Below are 20452 nucleotides of genomic sequence, written 5' to 3' on the forward strand. Positions count from 1 at the left end.
AAAAGTTTAAAAAAAACCCTAACTCCATAGGGCTAAATTCCATCCTTAGATGTGCAACTCCAGCCCAAAAGTGGCTACCCTCTGAAACCTGTATAATAAAATAGTTGGGATATCTAAGTTCAGTTCTTAGTGGATATGTTTTCAGCTTCATGCCACCATTGCAACTGGCACTCAAGTGTCAGTAGAAAGGAAAGAACTGAATTTATGTGGGGATTGAATTGCTGTTACAGGTGATCCCTTCAGGTTCTTAGAGAGATACTAGCAATGCCACCTAGTTTTAGTACACTGATACCTGTTCTAGGTGGGAAAGGATTTCACTCTCTGGTCTATGCACCATCTCATCCAAGTGCTAAACTCATCTTAAACTTAATATGTCAACACATACTATGGCCTAGGGCTTTTTGTCCTTTCTCTGCTGTCTTTCTGGACTGCTACTAGAAAATTTAGTTCCAGCATCTTTTTTTTTTATGTAGTAAGTGTGGACATCACACAAACTGATTATGCAACATCACTTGGTAATAAAGCTCGAGTTAATAGCAACAAAGATTGCCTTTAACCAGTTACTTTGCTAATCGAGTTATATACATTTTTCCAAAGTGGCGTTTTGACCTAGGCTAAAGAATCCAAAGGTAACAGAGCATGATTTTCCATAGAGGGCCAAGTACCTGTAGTTTTCGTTTACTTCAGTTGGTGTCATGGGGGCTTCCACGCTTCTGAAAAACAGATCTCATCTCAAGGCATTGGCTTTCTGTTCTAAAATATTCAGCATTATATTAAGAACAAATGTGTACATATAGAAAGATGATTTTTAGAACAAAATGTGCTATGAGTGAAATATTTCATCCTGAAAAACTAAACTATTTGCAAAATTTATATCCTAAAAAGGAATTGAAGAGTCTAGAGCCAAGTGAATTATTGCACTTTAATCAAAACGTATTCAAACAGATAATCTAATATAGTGTGTTGTGAGAACTGTACCTCAAATACTGAAAGCAGCATTAAAATTGCTTTAATACAAACAATGCAAGGAAATGAGATTACAAAGGATTTTTTTGGAATTGCTTTAGTGAGTAACTAAATGCACAAGTGTTACTTGGAAATTGCACATTGCTATTCAAACTATGCTATTAGTATGTAAACATTGATCGGGTATTTCTCTGAGATATACACGCAAAATTCAATTAATTTAACAAACGTTGAGGTTTAATCTAAATAAGTAAATGAAAAATGTGAATGTAGGATTTCCTGATGATAGCATGTTTATTAATAAATGGTCATTCAATTGAATTTTATAATAACTATGTACACTAGTTTTTTGCAAATTTAATTATTTTGTTGATAATTTGCAGAGGTAATAAAATACAGTTAAATATATAATAATGATTTATAAAGATGGGATATCTTTAAAGAATCAAAGAAGAAATTCAGTTTTCACCACTCAAACACAGTACTTTAATGCTTCTGGATTAAGTATATAGCATCAAATTGCTCAGTTATAGTGGCACAAATCTGGAGTAGTGCCATTCAAGTAACTAGTGACTTTCGTTTTACACCATTGTAATGGAGAGCAGAATTTGGTCCACGGGATTTACTTTGTAATCCACTATACTGCAGATTATTTGGCCGGTTACTGCAGGCCAAATTATGCCCACAGGTGCCTTCCCTGCAGTTCCATTGACGTTAAATGTGAGTATGAAGACAGAATTTGGTTCTATGGTTTTTTTTTGAAGATGAATAACCATTTGCTAGTGCTACTTGTGAAGGGAGTGGAGGAAGAAAGAAAATATCCATGCTAATTGTTTGATTTAAGGTTGAGGTGTAATGCTTATTAAAAATATGAACCAAACTTCTAGTGTGTTCCTGTAGTCCTCATTAATCCCATTTAAATACTTGGGCCCCAGTTCAGCAAAGATTTAAGCACATAGTGAAATCCCCGTGACTTAAATGCTTAATGAATTGAGGCCTTAAAGACCAGTGGGCAACAACGGCTGTGGTTTAGTCACAGGGAAATGCAGTGTTCCTCCCTCAGCCCTGGTTGGGATGCCTCATATCTTTAACCTAATGAACAAGAGCACGCACACACATCTAAGCTTCTTCTCGTCCTGCAGGTCAAGCAGGCTGACAAATCTGTCAAGATGTTAGTTCCCACCAATCGCAATGCAGGGGATAACCACAGTTCCATGAAAAATTCAATTCCCATGAAGGTTGGAATCCTAATCTGTACCAGTGTCATGCATAATTATTGCATTTACCATGTAATTTATAAAATTAATCTGTTTACATACCTACTTTCTACTTAAAATATGTGTACTATGAAAGTATCACTCAAAATCTAAAATTAGAAATCTTACTCAGCATTTCTGCCTTATTCTAGCAAAAATTAATGCTTTTTACTGATAGTTTTAAACTTTAATCTTATAGAAAATATTTAAAGTTTACTTTAAGTAAGTTTGAACAAATGTTACATTCTAAGTGAATACCCTTTGTAAAAGGAAAAGTAGTTTAAGACCTAACTTGTAGCATGCTGAAAGCAAGCAAATTTTTACATCATCTCATTTAAAGGTCAGAGATTATCTGGAAATTGAAGGACCTGACAGAAGCCAAATTATGCCCACCCCAACTCACAGTAAAGTAGTACTTTATGACTAGTTCTAGCGATATGAATTAGGGTTACTAGTGAAGTAAAATATGACTAGATACAATTAAGGGTAACCAAATCAGACCCCAAATTGAACTCAGCCCCTGTTTAAAAAAAAACTTTACATTTTCCTGCTGAAATTCTAGTAATCACTTTTTTACCAAATATATAAAACCTACAAATAAGTATATTTGTTAATGTATTTATTTTCAGGGGTTTTTTAAGGTTAAAACTATAAACATTTTGTTTGATAATTACAATTATTTTACTTGATAAAAATCTTTGTAATATTGTTAGTTCTATATAAACATCCTAATTTCAGTCTTGGTCCTTGGACTTCAGTGGGTGAAGGAATGGGCCTTAAATAGCTGTTTAAAGATGAAAATGAGTCTTATGTCGAACCTGCACCATGAAACACATTTCTTCATAAATTTCTTCTACAGACAAGTGCACATTGCTTTGGAATCATCCAGTTCATCAATGCTCACTCCATAAAGATTAATAAGTTGTGGGTGCACCCTACGAAGTGAAGAAATAAAAATAAAGTAACTTATTAACTCTATCGTAGTTTTCATGTAACATTTTCTTTGAGGACAAATTTATATAATACATTATATGGAATAAAATTAAGCTGGAGTATGCTTACTTCCAGTCTCTTCTTTGGATTACTAAAAACTTCGGAGAGAGAATCTTTTTAATTTGGAGGTTTGGGTTGGAAAGGGATATCATGGTCCCTCTTTCATTCCCTCCACATCCGCACCCTGTGTTATAGTGAGCCTCCCACCATCAGCTCCATGTTTCTGGCTGGCCACAGTGTTATTATTGGAGAATAAGCCAACTCCCTTTTCCACTCCAGGGATTGTTCAACTGTGTGTGTTCATGTATTTCCATTCCTTAACCATCCTCAAATAGCACTAACTCTTCACAATCAAACAAGTTCTGTTGTATGGCACTACATATTTGGTTAACTCTGCAAATACACAAAAGGCACGGTGGGTACTTCCAAGCAGCAAACTTAAGTCTGATCTCAGAATTCAGAGCCTGGCTGGTAGGGAGTTCATCTTGAACCTTCAAAAAAGGCCCTCTTTTCAACCTGAAATAAGGCCCACTGCATTATGAACTTAGTGTAATGACAACCTTCTTCTCTCCAGGCTAAACATAGCTCACTTTGAGCAACATCAGCACCCCTTTTTGTGATACGGGGATTACAGAGTGAGCAGGAGTAAAATATGAACATTTGCAACATTCCCTATACAGTACTTATATGGGAATAATGTGGCAAATTTGTGATAATCTCTTAAACACCCAACTCACACTAGTCCCAGTTTTTTAGATTTTGTAAAATACAAACTTTTATAAAACGTTTGAGTTCAATAAAACAATTCCATCCAAAAATTCTATTATTTACAGCCTTGAGATTGATAGAAATTCTATTCTACCCAGAAACTATTTTTTTTCTTGGACAATATACTAAGCTGTCAACACTTATGCAGAGGACCCTTTGGTCCTCAACAACACAGGGACCTGTATTGCCACAGTATTAACTGAATATACAACTTTAACATGCAAAGATAAACATGCAAAGTCCATGGTGTGCTTGATTCTGCCCTCTCATAATTGGTGCAATCCTCAGTAGTTGAAAAATGAAATTGCAGAAGCACATTTTCTAAGATATGCACTGATACATTGATGTATTATACTATTACATTCTTTTTTAGAACCATTTTAAATAATGGCAGAATATAGACCTGTCTGACAGTTTTAGCAACAAATTTTCCTAAAGTCAACTTTTTGGGGGAATGTTATCTCTTGTACACAAGAAAGAGATAACAGTACAATTGGCCAAGTCTAGCAGGTGTTTTGCCTGACTACGCCTGCAGGCTGGATATCACATGTGATGGGCCAATAGTCTAGTTCATCAAATCCAATGTTACTATGCTTAGCCTTACCGAACGTGAACCTCTGATGCTCCTTCCATTAAATCTCCATCTATATTCCAAGGATAATTCCCTTCTGCAGAAGTAGCATGCAAATACACATTTTCTTCAGTATCATACCCAATTTCAGTTCTTGGTTGAACTTTTACTTCCTGAACTGCATAGGTCTCAACAAAGGGAAAATTAAACTAAAACAAACACAAATGTGTATTAGTTAAAGAGGTAACTCAAAATAGGTTAAAACTGTGAAATTAAAAGCTTACTTTTTCTCCTTAAATACACTAGAACCTCAGACTTAAACTGAATGAAGAATATTTCCTACAATAAATCTTCCCAGGTACAAGAATTTCAAAACAGCTATTTATGTGGAGTACGTAGAGCACAGTTTTATTTCCCAGCTTAATATTGAGACTATTTAAACATAAAGATCATTAGGTGAAGTACTGTGGCTTCCTCTGTGTTATGAAGAACCTACCATGTTGTTGGCCCTCAATTTCTATTATTCCCATGGTTTTAGATTAATATGAAAAGTATGTAAAAACAAGTTAAATTTAGTTAATCCTAAACCATCAGACATACATCTTCTGAACATTTCATGGTAATTTAGATCAAGAGACTATCATCTGAGCAATTTTTTTTTTTATTTTGGTACAGAATGGCAATGGCTGAGGCAGAGAAGCATCTGGAGTTGCCTAGAAGTGGATCTTTCTTGGGAAAGTACTCACTAAGAAATTACAAAAAACAGGGAAGAAGGATAAGGGAGACTGAGATATCTCCCACAGAGAAGCCAGAATTTGCTGAAGAGTGCTGATTTCAGTAGGAGACTTTTAGGCTACAATTAATTGTTCTTCCCCAACTGAGTAGCATAAAGCCAATGCACTCTGATCGAACAATGCCTCAGACAAAGACAAGCATTGTTCAGAGTTTTAAGCTTCAATGGATTACTATATTACTAAAATTCACATATAAACTTGCTTTCTTTAACATTTTTACTTCCTGAACCATACACACACAGAGAGACAGACTTCATAGACAGAAAAACTAGCTGATCTAAGTAGGATAAGTTTTAGAGAACAGGAGCAGCAAACAAGGTGTCTTGCTGATTTTCAGGTATGAGGCAGCATGAAACTGGGAAACTTGGGAAAGAAAAAAGAACAAGGAGTACTTCTGGCACCTTAGAGACTAACAAATGTATTTGAGCATAAGCTTTTGTGGGCTAAAGCCCACTTTATCAGATGCATGCAGTGGAAAATATAGTAGGAAGATATATATATATCTGTATATATATATATATATATATATATATATATATATATATATATATACATATACACACACACACACACACCATGAAAAAAAATGCGGGTTGCCATACCTACTCTAACGAGACTAATTGATTAAGGTGGGCTATTATCAGCAGGAGAAAAAAAACTTTTGTAGTGATAATCAGGATGGCCCATTTCAAACAGTTGACAAGAAGGTGTGAGTAACAGTAGGGGGAAATTAGCATGGGGAAATAGCTTTTAGTTAGTGTAATGACTCATCCACTCCCAGTCTTTATTCAAGCCTAATTTAATGTTTTCCAGTTTGGAAATTAATCCCAGTAAAGTACAATATCCGATTCACAGATACAAAGCATTATATGAGCGCTAAGTAATGCATTAGAGCATTACCAAAAAAGGTTCCAGTTTAATGGTGTTCATGTTGGTGCACTATGGATACAGAAAACACACTAGTAAATATCAATGTAGATAAAGCAAGAGACATTAACTACCCATTTGTCATGCAATTTTTTCAGTCATGTACATTTTATGGGCAACTTGTTTCCTGGACAGAACAAACTAAAATCTTGACTCTGGCTTTGATCTCATGAAATGTATTGTTTATATTCAAGCCAGTGTTCATAATTTAATGTGCTATTTTACTTTGAAAAGTGACTCAACAGAAATGGTATCACAGGATTCCATTTTTATTGTCATGCAATTATTTCCAGATACATTTGCTCACTTTACAAGCAAAGTGGTGTATTTTTCAACTCTGCAGACTTACTCAAGGATTTGAAAGTTATGCTGTGTTTTTCCAGCTTGTCCATCATAACCAGTAACCCTGACCCAAATGAGGTGAGTTATAGGCATAGTAAAGGTTCATGTAGATTATAAAGTGGGTCCACGTTTCCTTTCACAAGTGCTAGCTGACAGAATGAGAAAGGCTAAAGCCTTTTCTGAGGCATATTGGTGCTGCCACCACAATATGGAACTAGGCATCTCCCAGGGATGACATCCAGCACAAAGGAAGGACACCTCTTCAAAAGGTCCTAAATTCTGAACGATTATTTGAACCAAACCTAAACTTGCCTATCACTAATTTTACATAATAATATGACTCATTTGGAAGATGATCAGTATAACATGAAAGTATACATTTACTTCGGTTTGCACTAAGTATTTTGAAGCAACAGTGAGGCACGCTGATAGAAGAAACAAAAGCACCACTTAACTCTAATTTCTGTGATGCAGCTAAAGAAAAAGTGGAATATTGACCATGTGTTTTTAAAGGGCAGATCTGGAAACCTCTCCTACAGTCCATTCATATCCAGGAACTGGGGTCTATGAAAATCAAAGGGCATAATCTGCTAAAACTACTGCAGCCATCATAGCATGCAGTGATTTGCCAAAATTTGTTTCTTCTGAAGAGTAGCATCTGGTCCCCAGTATGTGCCCTTAATCTCAGTACACTAAATTTAAACACAAAATTTCTCTGTCCTTATTTTAGTTTAGGAGCTTTACACTTTTGTGCAACTGCTGGTGTAAACCACATATAAACTAAACCATAACAGATGGGCTGAAACAGGCTAATCGGTAGTAGTCTGATTAGAGATTTTCAAAAATCAGATAAAAGGGGGCTAATGCATTCTGACAGGAAAACTAAGTCTCCTTATGAGGACACTAATGTTAACTCCTGTAGCATGTCTACCTTCATGATTAGTAGCTCTTTTATAATCACACAAAAAAAAAATAGGATTAACTGTACCTGATTTTTTACACTGGCATATCTTTTCAGATGTTTTATAAACTCTGCCCGAGAAGTGTTTCGAACAACAATAAGAGCCATGCTACCATTATTCAACCTGAAAAGTACGTTTTGATTAAACTAATGTTACATTCAAAGGTCTTAAGTCCTTAAACTAAATTCACAATCATTTTAAAATGGTTTAAAAATCAATATAAAACAAGATTAACTTTACTAAATTTATTCAGAACTTTTCAATATACTTCAGTGATTTTTATTTAGTTATGAATCAAATACTTTCCCAACAATTATACATAAGAATCAGCTTACTCTTGAGAGCTTCTTATTCTGATGCTTACTTCACATGAAATTAGAGATACAGTCTAATAAACTATCATGAGAGAATTACAGATTAAGTTTAATTGTTCTACTGCTTTATATATACAAATGTTTAAATTTAATTCAAATCACTTTAGTTAACTGTGGCAAAAGGGGAAATCTATAGATTAAATGAAATAAATGGTAAATAGAATCCTAAACCAAGGAATAACAGCAATACAGTGAACATTAAAAAGCTTCGAAATTTTTCAGTTAATTTGTTGATTACAGTCAGCTTCAGGAAAAAAACAATGTAGATAGGAATCCACTATACTTAAATTATGAAATTAACATTAATTAACATTAATCTAACATTATTAACATTAATCTAAAGTCATTTCACATAAAAAGCTGATGAATTTCATATAAAAATCAATTAAAAGTAAATCTAGTTGTAGAATACTGCCATCAAATTAATATTTGTACATGTTTGCTTACTTAAAAGATGATATAAAGACTGTCCTTTCACAAAACAACATCATGCATAAATCGATGTATTTCTATTAATGGAATTATCTTGATTTACACCATCTGGGCATTTGGCCCTTAATACTTGCATTAGATTGTAAACTCCTCGGGACAGGGATTTTATGGTACACACAAGTTTTGGTGCCAAAGACATCCTTCAGTAGAGGGGTCTGTTATGTACAGCAGCCCACAAAATGAAACATCAACAGGAACAATGAATAAAAACTGTTTAACACAGAAAACTATGATAACAATCTGCGATATGAAAGTAAGGAACCTTGACTGATAAATTCACCTCTTAGAGCAATTGACAGATGTTAATGAGACTATTCTAATCTCATACACAAGACACCAACATTCTGACAGTACTACTGGAGTTTACAATCAAGAGTTAAATGAAAGGAAGGAAAAACTTGGAGGAGAACAGCAAAGACTTGAGATCCTATCAGCTTGAGGACATGATGGACAGAGGCAGCATCTATGAGGATGATAATTTCATTGTATAGTGTCTGCTAAGAAGTGGATGCCAATGTTCAATCTGAAAGTTACAATTTAAGATACTGTCTTCCTAAAATGCTGCCATAAATCTTTCTGAATGGGCTTTATCCCCTGCTGGGGACTTTGCCTTTGCACACACTGAATTCTGCATTGCTACATCCCTGTGGACCTCAACATTCTGCAGAGTATCCTCTACAGTGGCAACTCTTAGTTTGGGACAATCTTTTTTTGTTGTGGAGTCATCTGATGTTGCAGAGGTTTTCTGAGATGGGATGCAAGGTAAAGGAGGTGTTTGAAAAGTTCTCTCTAGCTCACTATTTTATGATCAAGAAACCCACATATTCTGCCAGGCAGGCATATAATTTTGTGCAACAATATCTTATTTAGTCATTATGGCCCACATTTTCAGAAGTGACTAGTGATTTTGAATGCTTCCATTTTTGTGTGCCACTGAGATACTTTCAAGGGGGATGATTTTTAGAAAGTGCCGAGCACCTACACTCTAAAAACCAACCCCTTTAGGGTGTCTCAAGCAGGGCACCCAAATACCGAGGGATCCAAAATCATAGTCACTTTTGAGGCTTTAGACTAGTAGCTGTAAAACTGGATTAACACGAACAGTGGTCAGTCAGACCCAATGTATTCAGTCTGATCAAAATGTCTTGTAAGATGCAAATGAACAGGCTCTCGGGGGGAAACATGACAGTTGGAGTGAAGACAGTAGGCGAGGTTGCAGTGGTGGCCAAGTGCTTCACAAATGGCTCACATTCCTGCTGCAATTGGTGCAGCATTTGATCTTCCACCCTGTGCAGCGCTGCTGCTGTTCACTGTGCTGCAAGAGGCACCTGCAGGGAAAGCACCCCTCTCTTTATCTAGCTGAGTGCTTCTCCTTGGCCATCTTGTTAGAAGAACAGTGCTGACAGCTGGAATTCAGGCTGTGTCGAAGACACAGTAGTACACTGTTATCTGAGATGCTGGGGGGGAGAGGGCGGAGGGGAACAAACAAATTCATCTGCACTTGGGTTCTAAACAGTGCCTGGGAGGTGTCATTAGATCTGCAACCATTGAAAGACAGGGGATAGATTAGAGAGGATGAGAGAGGAAAGTTGAAAGACCTTCTTCCTAAAATCTACACAGAACCTTTTCTATTGCCTGGAAAACTGCACTGAGAGTGAACATGCTGACAGAATAGATTTCTAAACAGTATAGAACATCAACATACTATCTTCAAGTACATACTTTTTCTCTTAATAAACAAATAAATACTACTAATAATAATAATCCAGGCTATGATGCCTTACATTTCCCTCTCTAGGAAGACTGTTCTGGTATGAAAACTTTTCAGTAAAACTATCTCCCACAGAGGAGCCATATCCCAAGAGTACATATGGATTGGTGAATTTGCTTTTCTGAAGAATATCTATTTAAATTGCTTACAAGGCAGGCAAGAGGGGCTGAAGCGAACAAAGCAAGTTATTATACCTAGTGGTGAGTAGCCTTTTGCCAAAAGCCAATGAAAGTTGCATGAGATCTGGTGTGGTATGTGAAACCAAAACATCCCCTACAGTTGGGAAACTGCAGAAAAAACAGGCACAAGGTAAAGGCAAACTGACTGCATGACTGACGAATGCAATGGCTATTTGTCCAGTTCTTCTGACTAAAATGGGCTAATGGCTGGGACACAGTTGATTATGAACTCACTATTCACAGTTACCACTTTTCATACTTTGCTAGCTATCAGATGATAAATATTTTCAACATTTCAATCTGGGATTATATTCAGATTAGTTAGCTAAAGGTGAAAAGATCTAACTTTCGTAACCAATCACCAACACTACGCAGTTCCCCTGAAACTATGAGAGATGCCTTTTTAATTTAGAGGGATTAGTAAAAATTGTGTTTCCTGAATTTGTCAAAATGACAAAATAAGCATTTAAAATTCTTTATGGTAGGGGAAAAAAAAATCAACATGACTTTCCCAACTGAAGAATTCCAGTTCAAGAGGAATTTTTATGAGAAATCCATGACCCACTTTTCCTCCTATCAAGAAACCTGAGACAGATGATTACTTGATGACTACTACTTAAGTCAGTCTTGTCAACTAATTTAATCACAGTAATTATCCAATGATTATTCTAGTTAGATGACTTGATCCAAAAACTGATTACAATTCTTGAGATTATGGAGTCAAGTGCAGTCCATCCTCCCCCCACTACAAGAGGGTCTAGACTGCCCGAGACACAGGCAGGCATTCCAGGAAAAGCCAAGGTTTTAGAATAAGATGTCAGAATTTATAGACATTACTCTAATTCTTTAAACCTGTACTGACCTGGTATTAGGTGCCAAGCCTCTTGGTGCCATTGAACATAGACATGGGATTGCCATAATGCTCACATTCAGGAAGTAATCTTGGATTGTGTGCCACTGAACCTTGCTGTCTAAATAAAACAGAGTAATTTGGTATTACATTAGTTTAACCAAACACAGTTCACTTTTCAGGACAATTTAATTTGAAACTCACCAGATTTTTTAAGTCTCTCTTTCTTCGTTCTAAAAATAAAAATGTGTCACATAAAACAATTAAAATAATAAAGAATGTAAAGAAATAAAATTTTTAAAGTAATTGAACAATGTTTAATGTTACAGTTTAAGAATAAATTAGATCTCTGACACTGGAAAAAAGTGAACAAAAATGGAGTAGCGCTTGTCTGACAGGTCCTCTGTACTGCTAACATCAAAAGTAAAACAACAGAGCAAGGTTAATGAATACTTTATATAAGGGAAAAATTAATAGTTAACTAAATCAATCTTAAAAGAAAAAGTTCCATTTTGCCTTGTTATAATATTGCATCAAAACAATATTTCATTTTGTTCTAATTTTATCTTCAACGATACATACTTGTATAGATACAGGATTGTTTAAGTCAGGTTTACTTACGTAACATTCTCCTGGGAGCCCTGCAGCGAATTTTTCAGAGGTAGAAATGATAACTCACATTCCTCTGGCCTAGAAAAATATTGACATTCATTCCACATAAACCAATATTCTGACTGCTAAATCTGCTTTTATCAAGGTTAAAATAATTTTAAGATGATGATGCTGAATATACAGAAGCTTCTCCTAATTAAATGGTGACATTGCAAGGAAGTCAATGGTAAAACCTGAAAAGTGTCTGCCTGCAGTCTCATTTTTATAAACATTAAGAAATATATTAATATATATTTAACATCTGGTAAAACTGAGGGTAATCACATTACATTTTAATGAGGAAAATAAAAATATTGAAAATAAACCAGCATACTTTAGACTTGCCAGTGTTTTAATTACAGCAAAATCTCTCCGCTGGTTGGAGGGCATCCAGCGATGCTTTTCTGCCAAAGCCAGAGTTCTTGCACCAAAACCAAACATAGCTGAGAACCCAAAACGAAGAAGCTTGCTTGGACTACTGAAAGTGCAGATGTCCACTGGTTGTATATGTCCTGAAATATTACAGCAGACATCAAAGCTGCAAATATTCCATTAGTTTGCAACCTAAACTTACCTACACAAAGTCCCTTACATAAGAGATGCATGATTTGATGGTCAGGTGAAAACTGGGTTTTCATTGGCCAAGTTATAAGGACTTTAAAACATACTTCAAACATACATGCTGGTTTCTATCTGATAAAACTAGCTGCCTATGTTCGAGACATGGGAACCTATAAAAACTGAATGAAAATCATCATTAATAAACTCTCTCTCTCTCAGGTTTCCATTGGATTTGTGCATATGTGAAAAAGAAAGTGAAGTGAAATTTCCAATCTAATGTACCGGGGCATGTTCAATATTAATATTTGAAATGGAACAAGTGCTCTTGCATCGATTGACATATTAACCAATAAAGCATTCAGCTAAGGTCTAGCAAGCAGTTACACTTGATGGAACAGGGGTTTTTTCCCCCATTTTTCTTTTCAAGAAAGTCAATACAGTTCCATACAAAAATCTGCCTTGAAAAGGAACATTAATGATGCAAAGTGAAATATTCAAAATTCAGGAAAAGTCAAAGTTAAGATTCCACTGGCAACCTTAACTCTGTCCCTTTTGAATACACATAATATTGAATAGCATAATCACATATTATTTTTCATATACTTAGAAATTCTGCCCCATTTATTGTGCACGTTGGATGGTGAATGATGCCATGTTGTGGAGTAAACAACTACTTCCATCCAGAAATTGTTGGTATGCCTTGAACCCACACCGAAAGATGAGGATAAAAATTGCTTCAATCACTGAGTACCACCCATTTTTCCTACTATTATTAGGCAGGCATCCTGAATTTTAAAAAAGTATGATCAGGCCAGTGAATTGTGTATCATAATGCACATACATAAGGGACAGAGTTAAAGGTTGCCTGTTCAACTCTGGCTTTTCCTAACTTACTAAATTAAAAGAAAAGCAGTATAAACCAGTTAATCAATGACACCATCTGCCATGGAATGTGGTGAACTCTCATCGATGCAGCTACTAATAGTCATACTAGATACCCAAGAATAGTTTATCAAGAACAGTTTAGAGAATCAACTTTGTTACAATACACAGTGGATTAGATCTCATAGGAGAGGTCCCTTTCAAACCAAACTATTTTATGATATAAACTTCACCCTGACACAACAAAGTATCATTGATTTGTTAGGCAAGCACTCTTCCTTTATGAACATGTATTCAATTTTTTAAGTAATATGTCTTTTAATTATCTGAAAGCTTCTGATAACACATTTATGAATTACCCATTATAATATGTAATGTTGCAGTTACTGCATGGTTGATTCCATGAAGAGTATGAGCCAAAACATTAGTGGAACCTGTAAAAATTAATACAAACAATTGTTATAAGAATGGTACTGAATGATAGACTGGAGAATACAAAACAAAATAAATAAAACGATGTTTCACTCAATATAGACTTTTGAGGAAGAAGAATTTGGTTGAATTTGTAACTGGATTCCTTTGAATAAACTTTCTACTCTACAGGGCAAGACTCTTTAGCCTGGTCTACTATATAAAGTAACTTGTAAATAGAAGTTATGTTGCAATTGTAAACTATGCATCATCCTCTGCCTATTGATTACTGCCTTCCTATGTACGCAAAAAATAACAATCCTCACTTCAAGTCCATTAGCAATAAACACAATTTGGGCCTACAAAAAAAAAAAAGCTAGGCAAAGGAGTGTGGATCTTTGAAAAGGGTATTTAAAAGTAGGTAACACTTTGTGGCAGCAATGAAAAATTTTGGAAACCTGAGGCCACCTTAAATTTCACAGCACTTAACTTGGCTATCAGAAAATCACATGCGAACACAAGAAAATCTACTAACAAAAAAACTACACACCCTAATACTAAGAAAGTAAACAACTTAAAAGCAATATTTTGCACTAAAATGAAAGGTACATGTTTGCAACAAAGAAACATCGATATCTCCGATGTCCTACTGAAGGGAGGAATTACAAAACTTGGGAGGCGCTATGCATCCAAATATATAGCTAATACCAAATCCTGAGGTTCTTATTCAGTGAAACTCGTACTGCTTTTTGTAATAGTTTTCTTGAGTAAGGATTGATTAAGAACTGGGAGGTCAGTCCCACAAAATGCTTAGTATTTCCAGTGAACTCATCTCACATGAAGTTCAACAGGAGTTGAGAGTACTCAGCCAGTCATGGGAAGCCCTCAGTACCTGGGAGGATGAGGCTCTGAGTAATGACCCCAGGATTTACACCACAGGAAGGAAAGAATTGAATGCATCTAACAAGATGCTGCGTGTAGAACCACCTTTGAAATTTACATCTTCAGTTTTGCAATGCACCTCATGGAAACAATCAGGGTGTGTGAATGCAATAGAAATTCTATAGAGAATATTGTCCAAACTTTAAGAATTCTAAAGAAGCTGTATTTTTTCTAAAGAATTAAAAATTTAATCTGACTCATTCATCTCTTCTTTGCTAAAGAAATTGTTATACAATTAACCTTTTTATTCAATTGCATTCTCTCTTCTAAAACCAAAAAAAAATGTTAAATTAGTGTTATGAAGTACTTTGAGGTGAAAATGGAAACGGACAGGTTCAAAAGAAATACTATCAACTTGCTATGCAGCACACTAATAGGACATTACAACTAGACACAGAAAACAATTTCATAAATTCCATCTACAATTTATAAATCCATCATTCAGTTGACAGAACAAGTATTTTCTCCATGTTATTTGATTTTCCCTTCCTTTAGTGGTTGTACAATAGATGTCAAAATACAAAGCAAAATTATCATTTCTAAAAAAAATTTCCCTATAAGATACAATTCTGTGGGCTTTTTAATTCAGTGTCTGTAATACTATAATGTATAGCACTTGAAACATTTTTGGTTAGAAAATTAACTAATCAGCATTGACCTCAAAATTTATCTTTGGCAAAGAATCTCAAATGCATGTTCAATACCATTTTATGTTTTAAAGGCCATTATAACATGTAATCTCTGGAGTTTGAAGCACAGGGTCTGAACCATTGCATGACATTTCATAAATGAAGTTGTTCAAAATGGTTTGGTTAGAATCATTTTCCAATCTTAAAACAAAACTGTTTTTGCAAGCCTAACACCTGTTATGTAAGTGCTTGCGTGAATCCCAACTCCATCAGTACTTAAAAGATGGGAAAGTTTGCGTACTGATACTAATGACTTACTAGGGGTTTTAAATGCAAAATTCCCTCTCCAGAATTACAGTAGGAGAAAAAACAGGTATGCGTACAAAAATCCCCAAAACCACACAAATTGGATTATTAGAAACTGTTCAAAAATAATTTTGCTTTCTATTGACTGCAATAGGGGTGCTATGTTTTTGAAAAATTTCCACTTGCTGTCTTTAGGGATCAAGCCAATAAAGACATTGCATAGGGTGAAATACAGTTGATAGATCAGGACCAGTCTGTTTTGCACTGTTGGGGTTGCCTGATTTAAGCAGAAGCAACTTGCTACTGCAGCCTGAAGCGAATTTATGAACGGCTAGGACCTGACTGACGTCAACAGCAATCTTCCCATTGACTTCAGTGAGAGTTTGATCAGGTCCTTACTAAACAAATAGGCCCCAAGCACTGGACCCTCCTCTTAAATCTATATACTATGTACTAGACTAGAAGCCGTGAACATGCACATTTTCACTTGAAGACAAGACAACAATCCACCTTTTTTTCGTCTCATGTAAGGAGGCAAAATACTTGTGGACATTTAAAAAAAAAAAAAGGGACATAATTTGGGACTTGTGCTCAGAAAAGATCCTGTCCACCAGTACCATTAAGAACAGATCTAGAACACATCCACTTATATGCTACAACATTTTTCTCCCAACCAAACTTGTATTATTTAACATATATATGATGGTAGTGCCCAGCAACCCCAATAAAGCATCAGGATCCCATCATACCAGGATTACACAGACATACAATGTACTGCAAAAAGCCTACAGATAACACAGGTAAACAGTAAACAGGCAGACAATATATAGGCAAAATATTAAAAGTATACTTGCTTGCCTTTTTAAGCTATTTATTAATTTCCCAAATTATGTCCTCCTTCCTTTCTGGTGTGAGATGTTATTTACCCTACATTTACCAGAGACTGTGTGGTGCCTCTGCACCTTGTCACTTTAGGGAGAGGGAGAAAATGAATGCCATGAACCCATAAGCTACAGAGTGCAATCATTATTTAGCCTTCAATATTTAGGTACCACTCATAATAAACTATTTGTTTTTAAAAAGATTCAACTTTTGGCACTATTCTACAGAACTATCACAAAATATATTTTAAAAAATTACAACAGATTTTTTTATCCAGAAAAATAAAATTCTAGTTAGAATTTTCCCTTCTTTCTCTGACAATAAGCTACTTCTCACTCTCCCCTCTTCAAAGCATCAGAGTTATGACAAAAGTGTAATAGTTCATCTCAAGCATGATGGAGTACCAGGCAGAAATTGTAAAAAAAATAAAAAACAACAACCCTGTTCTTGGAAGTACATGCACTTCTGCAAAACAATTAATGTAATTAACCAGACAACATGAATATTCATAAAGCTGTTAATGTCTCCCACATCCAAACAGATAAATGTGATGTAATGACTTCCTAGTCAAGCATATCTAAAATTCTCATGAAAACTGCACTAACACTTTCATTCTTTGCCTGAAATATCATAGAAATTAACAGTCCCTCGGTAATATTTTTATTGTCCAATTAATTGGAAAGCACAAATTTATTTAAGTTAACTATTTAGGATGATAAGGATCAGAATCATCAGTGTATAGATTGTCTCTTATTTTATAACAACTGGATTGCTTTTTTATTTTTATGTTCTTCCAGTTTTCCCCCCTCTATCTGAATCCCTTTGTACAGTGCCTTAGCAGTAGTTCCCATAGCAACAAACACTATTGCTAATGACCAGCAGTACAACTGCAGGCTTCCCTACATCTGATCCATTTGATTTTGACCACAATACAGCAGCTTGGTCTACTGACTTGAAGTATTTTAGTAAAAACACACTCCCTCTGGGTCTCTCTCTCCAGGAGGCTAACTGCTCCAAAAGCAGTCCTCTCTCATCAAGTATGCTGAAACTTGAAAACTGCTGCTTAGCACTCTAAATCTTATACCAACTCTAAGGGGCAGAAAATGAACTCTAATCCGTGTAAATAATATACTCTCTAAAATACCTTCTATTCTTAGTCATCTCAACCAGAAAAGCATGGTATTTTGTGCAGTGAATTTATTTATAAAATTACTTAATGATCTATAGCTATATCTTTTAAATACACACAAATATACTACTTTATCCAAAACCGGTAATTTATGAAGTACATATAATCAGCATGACATAATACTTAACCAAAATATGATTAAGAAAAATATAAAACTCTCTCTTAAAAGGCATGTATTATATTCTCATTATTTATATTAGTTTAATCATCCTACAGTTCAACTTACTCCCAAACATATTCTAAATCCACATTCCTTTGGGTGCACCTATCTTTCTTGGTTGTGATGTACAACTCCTTATTAATAAACTCAAGAGAATAAGTACTAATGAAGAGGAACAGTAACCTAAGCTCATCCAAATTGCATGAAGTAAAAAGTTGGAGAGATTCCATCTCATAACACCACCACCACATTCGCAGCAACTCAAATGACATGTGAAGGACAGAATGCTGGCCTAACATTATTTTGCTTCATGTAGCTGAGATCATTGTGTGGTCTCTCACTAAACCATTCCCTTGTTTTTGTGTACTTTAAATCATATCTAATATAATCCATCATATTTTTCTACTAATTATTGCTTATTTTAAATACTGCATTTTGAAAATGTTTTTGCTGTTATTTACAGTTTGTAAAAGCAAAAGCAAGTTGAAGTTCTTTAATACTACTTGCAAAGGACTACCATGATTTATTTAAAAAGGAGAGGAATATGGATAGCTGAAATCATTCCAAAGGCAACCCATGCACTTACTTCAATATTTCTTATGGGAAATGATTAAAAAAGTACGGTATGAATGGCCATTAGCTTTACAGAAAAGACATATCTCCATTTTTTTCCTTACTGGTCATAAAGGATACATGAAAAATGCAGTTACAAATATGAAGTCCAATCAGCCTGCCCCCCCAGCCCCCTAAATCCACAAACAGAAGGGACTCTCCATGCATAGATATCCCTCTTTCCCCATGGGGGTTTCTCAATCACCTCTGCAGTATCATCCCTTTCTCTGGACTCTGTGGAAATCTCTCTGCCTAGTCCAGAGTACAGTAGAATCTCAGAGTTACAAATACCAGAATTATGAATTGACCAGTAAATGACACACCTCATTAGGAACTAGAAATATGCAATCAGGCGGCAGCAGAGACACGACACACACACCCCCAAAAAAGGCAAATGCAGTTCAGTACTGTGTTAAACATAAATTACTTAAAAAAAAAAAAAAAGATGTGAGGGTCTTAAAAAAAGATTTGACGAAGAAAATTTAAAATGAAACAAGCACAGATAGTTAAAAGCAGCATTTTTCTTCTGTAAAGTTTCAATGCTGTATTACGTCAATGTTCGGTTGTAAACTTTTGAAAGAACAACTTTAACATTTTGTTCAGATTTACAAACATTTCAGAGTTATGAACAACCTCCATTCTGAGGTGTTCATAACTCTGAGATTCTACTATTCATGCAACAAAGGGGAGCTCCTGGAAGCCTGCTCCAATGGAGATGCTGCCAAAGAAACTGGTGGAAGGAAGTAGGAGGACACCAGGGACATCCACAAGGATGGCACCATTTCCATGAAGGCATGGAGATGAAACTTGCTCCTCCCATGGAACTTGAGAATGGGGAGGTGGAGCAGGCGGAGAACTAAAATTTCCTCTCCCGGGGGATCCTCCCACAGGTAAGGAACTGATTGTGCCATTACTGTGAATTAATCTAAATAAGATTTATTTATTATTTATACTAGTAGCTGAAACAGTATAATTCAGACTGGAAATGATAGGCAAATTTTGAACAGTGAGAGTAATTAACCACTGGAACAATTTATTAAAGGATGTGGTGGATCCTCCATCACTGGAAATTTTAAAATCAAGATAGTTTTTCCAGAAGATATGCTCTCGTTCAAACAGGAATTAATTCAAGGAAGTCCTATAGCCCGTGTTATACAGAAGATCAGATTAGATGAGCACAGTGGTCCCTTCTGGCCTTAGAGTCTATAATATATCAGAGAGACTTAAGAAAGGTACTTAAATGAATCTGTATCTTCTGTTCTCACCTGCTGGTATAATGCCAAGAGGAAGTGGTGCTTTGACAGGTGAAAGAATGTAATCTGTATCTCTCCCAGCATCCATCTGAGCTCTAAGTAGTAGACCATGAGCTATCTCACTGGTAGACCCATCGCCACCAACACAAACCACCCTGTAAAAAAAAAAAATCAACTATGAGGCTCAGCATTACAAGATAAATACTTTTGTTTCATATATCATAGTTGATCCATAAATGAAAGACAATTGTAACACAATAAATATCTACACAAGGACAATTCAAATACTTATATTCTAAATAGGTTTTAAAAACAAAATAATTTCTAGGTATTTGAATTGTAGTTACATATAGAGAAATACATACACACACAGAGTGTGCAGATCATAAAGACTAAGAGAAACATCACTTCCCAAGTTCAGTAACTAGACAGCTCTAAATCTGAAGTAGGACAGGTAGGTTAATAAACATGGGAAATCTGAATATGTTAGTACTCTATCTCACCTGCACTCTTTTTATTTCTTTCAGTGGCAAGAAGCATATCATTCTTGTTTTGTTGATGCTAGCATACGTAACATACTAATTAAATTAAATAAATTTGTTAGTCTAAGGTGCCACAAGCACTCCTTTTCTTTTTGATAACATACTAATGTAATCCAAAATTATAAAATACTGCTTATTTTCAATAATTTATTGAAAACTCAGAAGGCGTTAAAATAATTTATAGATA

The 20452-nt window shown here is 35.3% G+C and overlaps 1 protein-coding gene across 8 annotated transcripts in view; it reads right to left on the reverse strand.

Moving 5' to 3' along the window:
• Positions 1-2449: 2449 nt before the first annotated feature.
• CERKL (CERK like autophagy regulator) overlaps positions 2450-20452 on the reverse strand; it is a 97554-nt gene continuing 79551 nt past the window's right edge. Inside the window, exons 5-13 of one of the 8 annotated variants that reach the window (XM_073306063.2) lie at positions 19736-19878; positions 13699-13773; positions 12231-12408; positions 11867-11935; positions 11450-11478; positions 11258-11366; positions 7606-7702; positions 4588-4763; positions 2450-3157 (exon numbers count right to left, since the gene is read on the reverse strand). In XM_073306063.2, the coding sequence (XP_073162164.2) occupies positions 3076-3157; positions 4588-4763; positions 7606-7702; positions 11258-11366; positions 11450-11478; positions 11867-11935; positions 12231-12408; positions 13699-13773; positions 19736-19878 (958 nt within the window). In that variant the 3' untranslated portion in view covers positions 2450-3075. The other 7 variants (XM_073306061.2, XM_078847985.1, XM_073306062.2 and 4 more) reach the window with 7 other exon arrangements.

The sequence above is a fragment of the Lepidochelys kempii genome, chromosome 11 (genome assembly GCF_965140285.1).
Source record: "Lepidochelys kempii isolate rLepKem1 chromosome 11, rLepKem1.hap1, whole genome shotgun sequence".
Classification (NCBI taxonomy): domain Eukaryota; kingdom Metazoa; phylum Chordata; order Testudines; family Cheloniidae; genus Lepidochelys; species Lepidochelys kempii.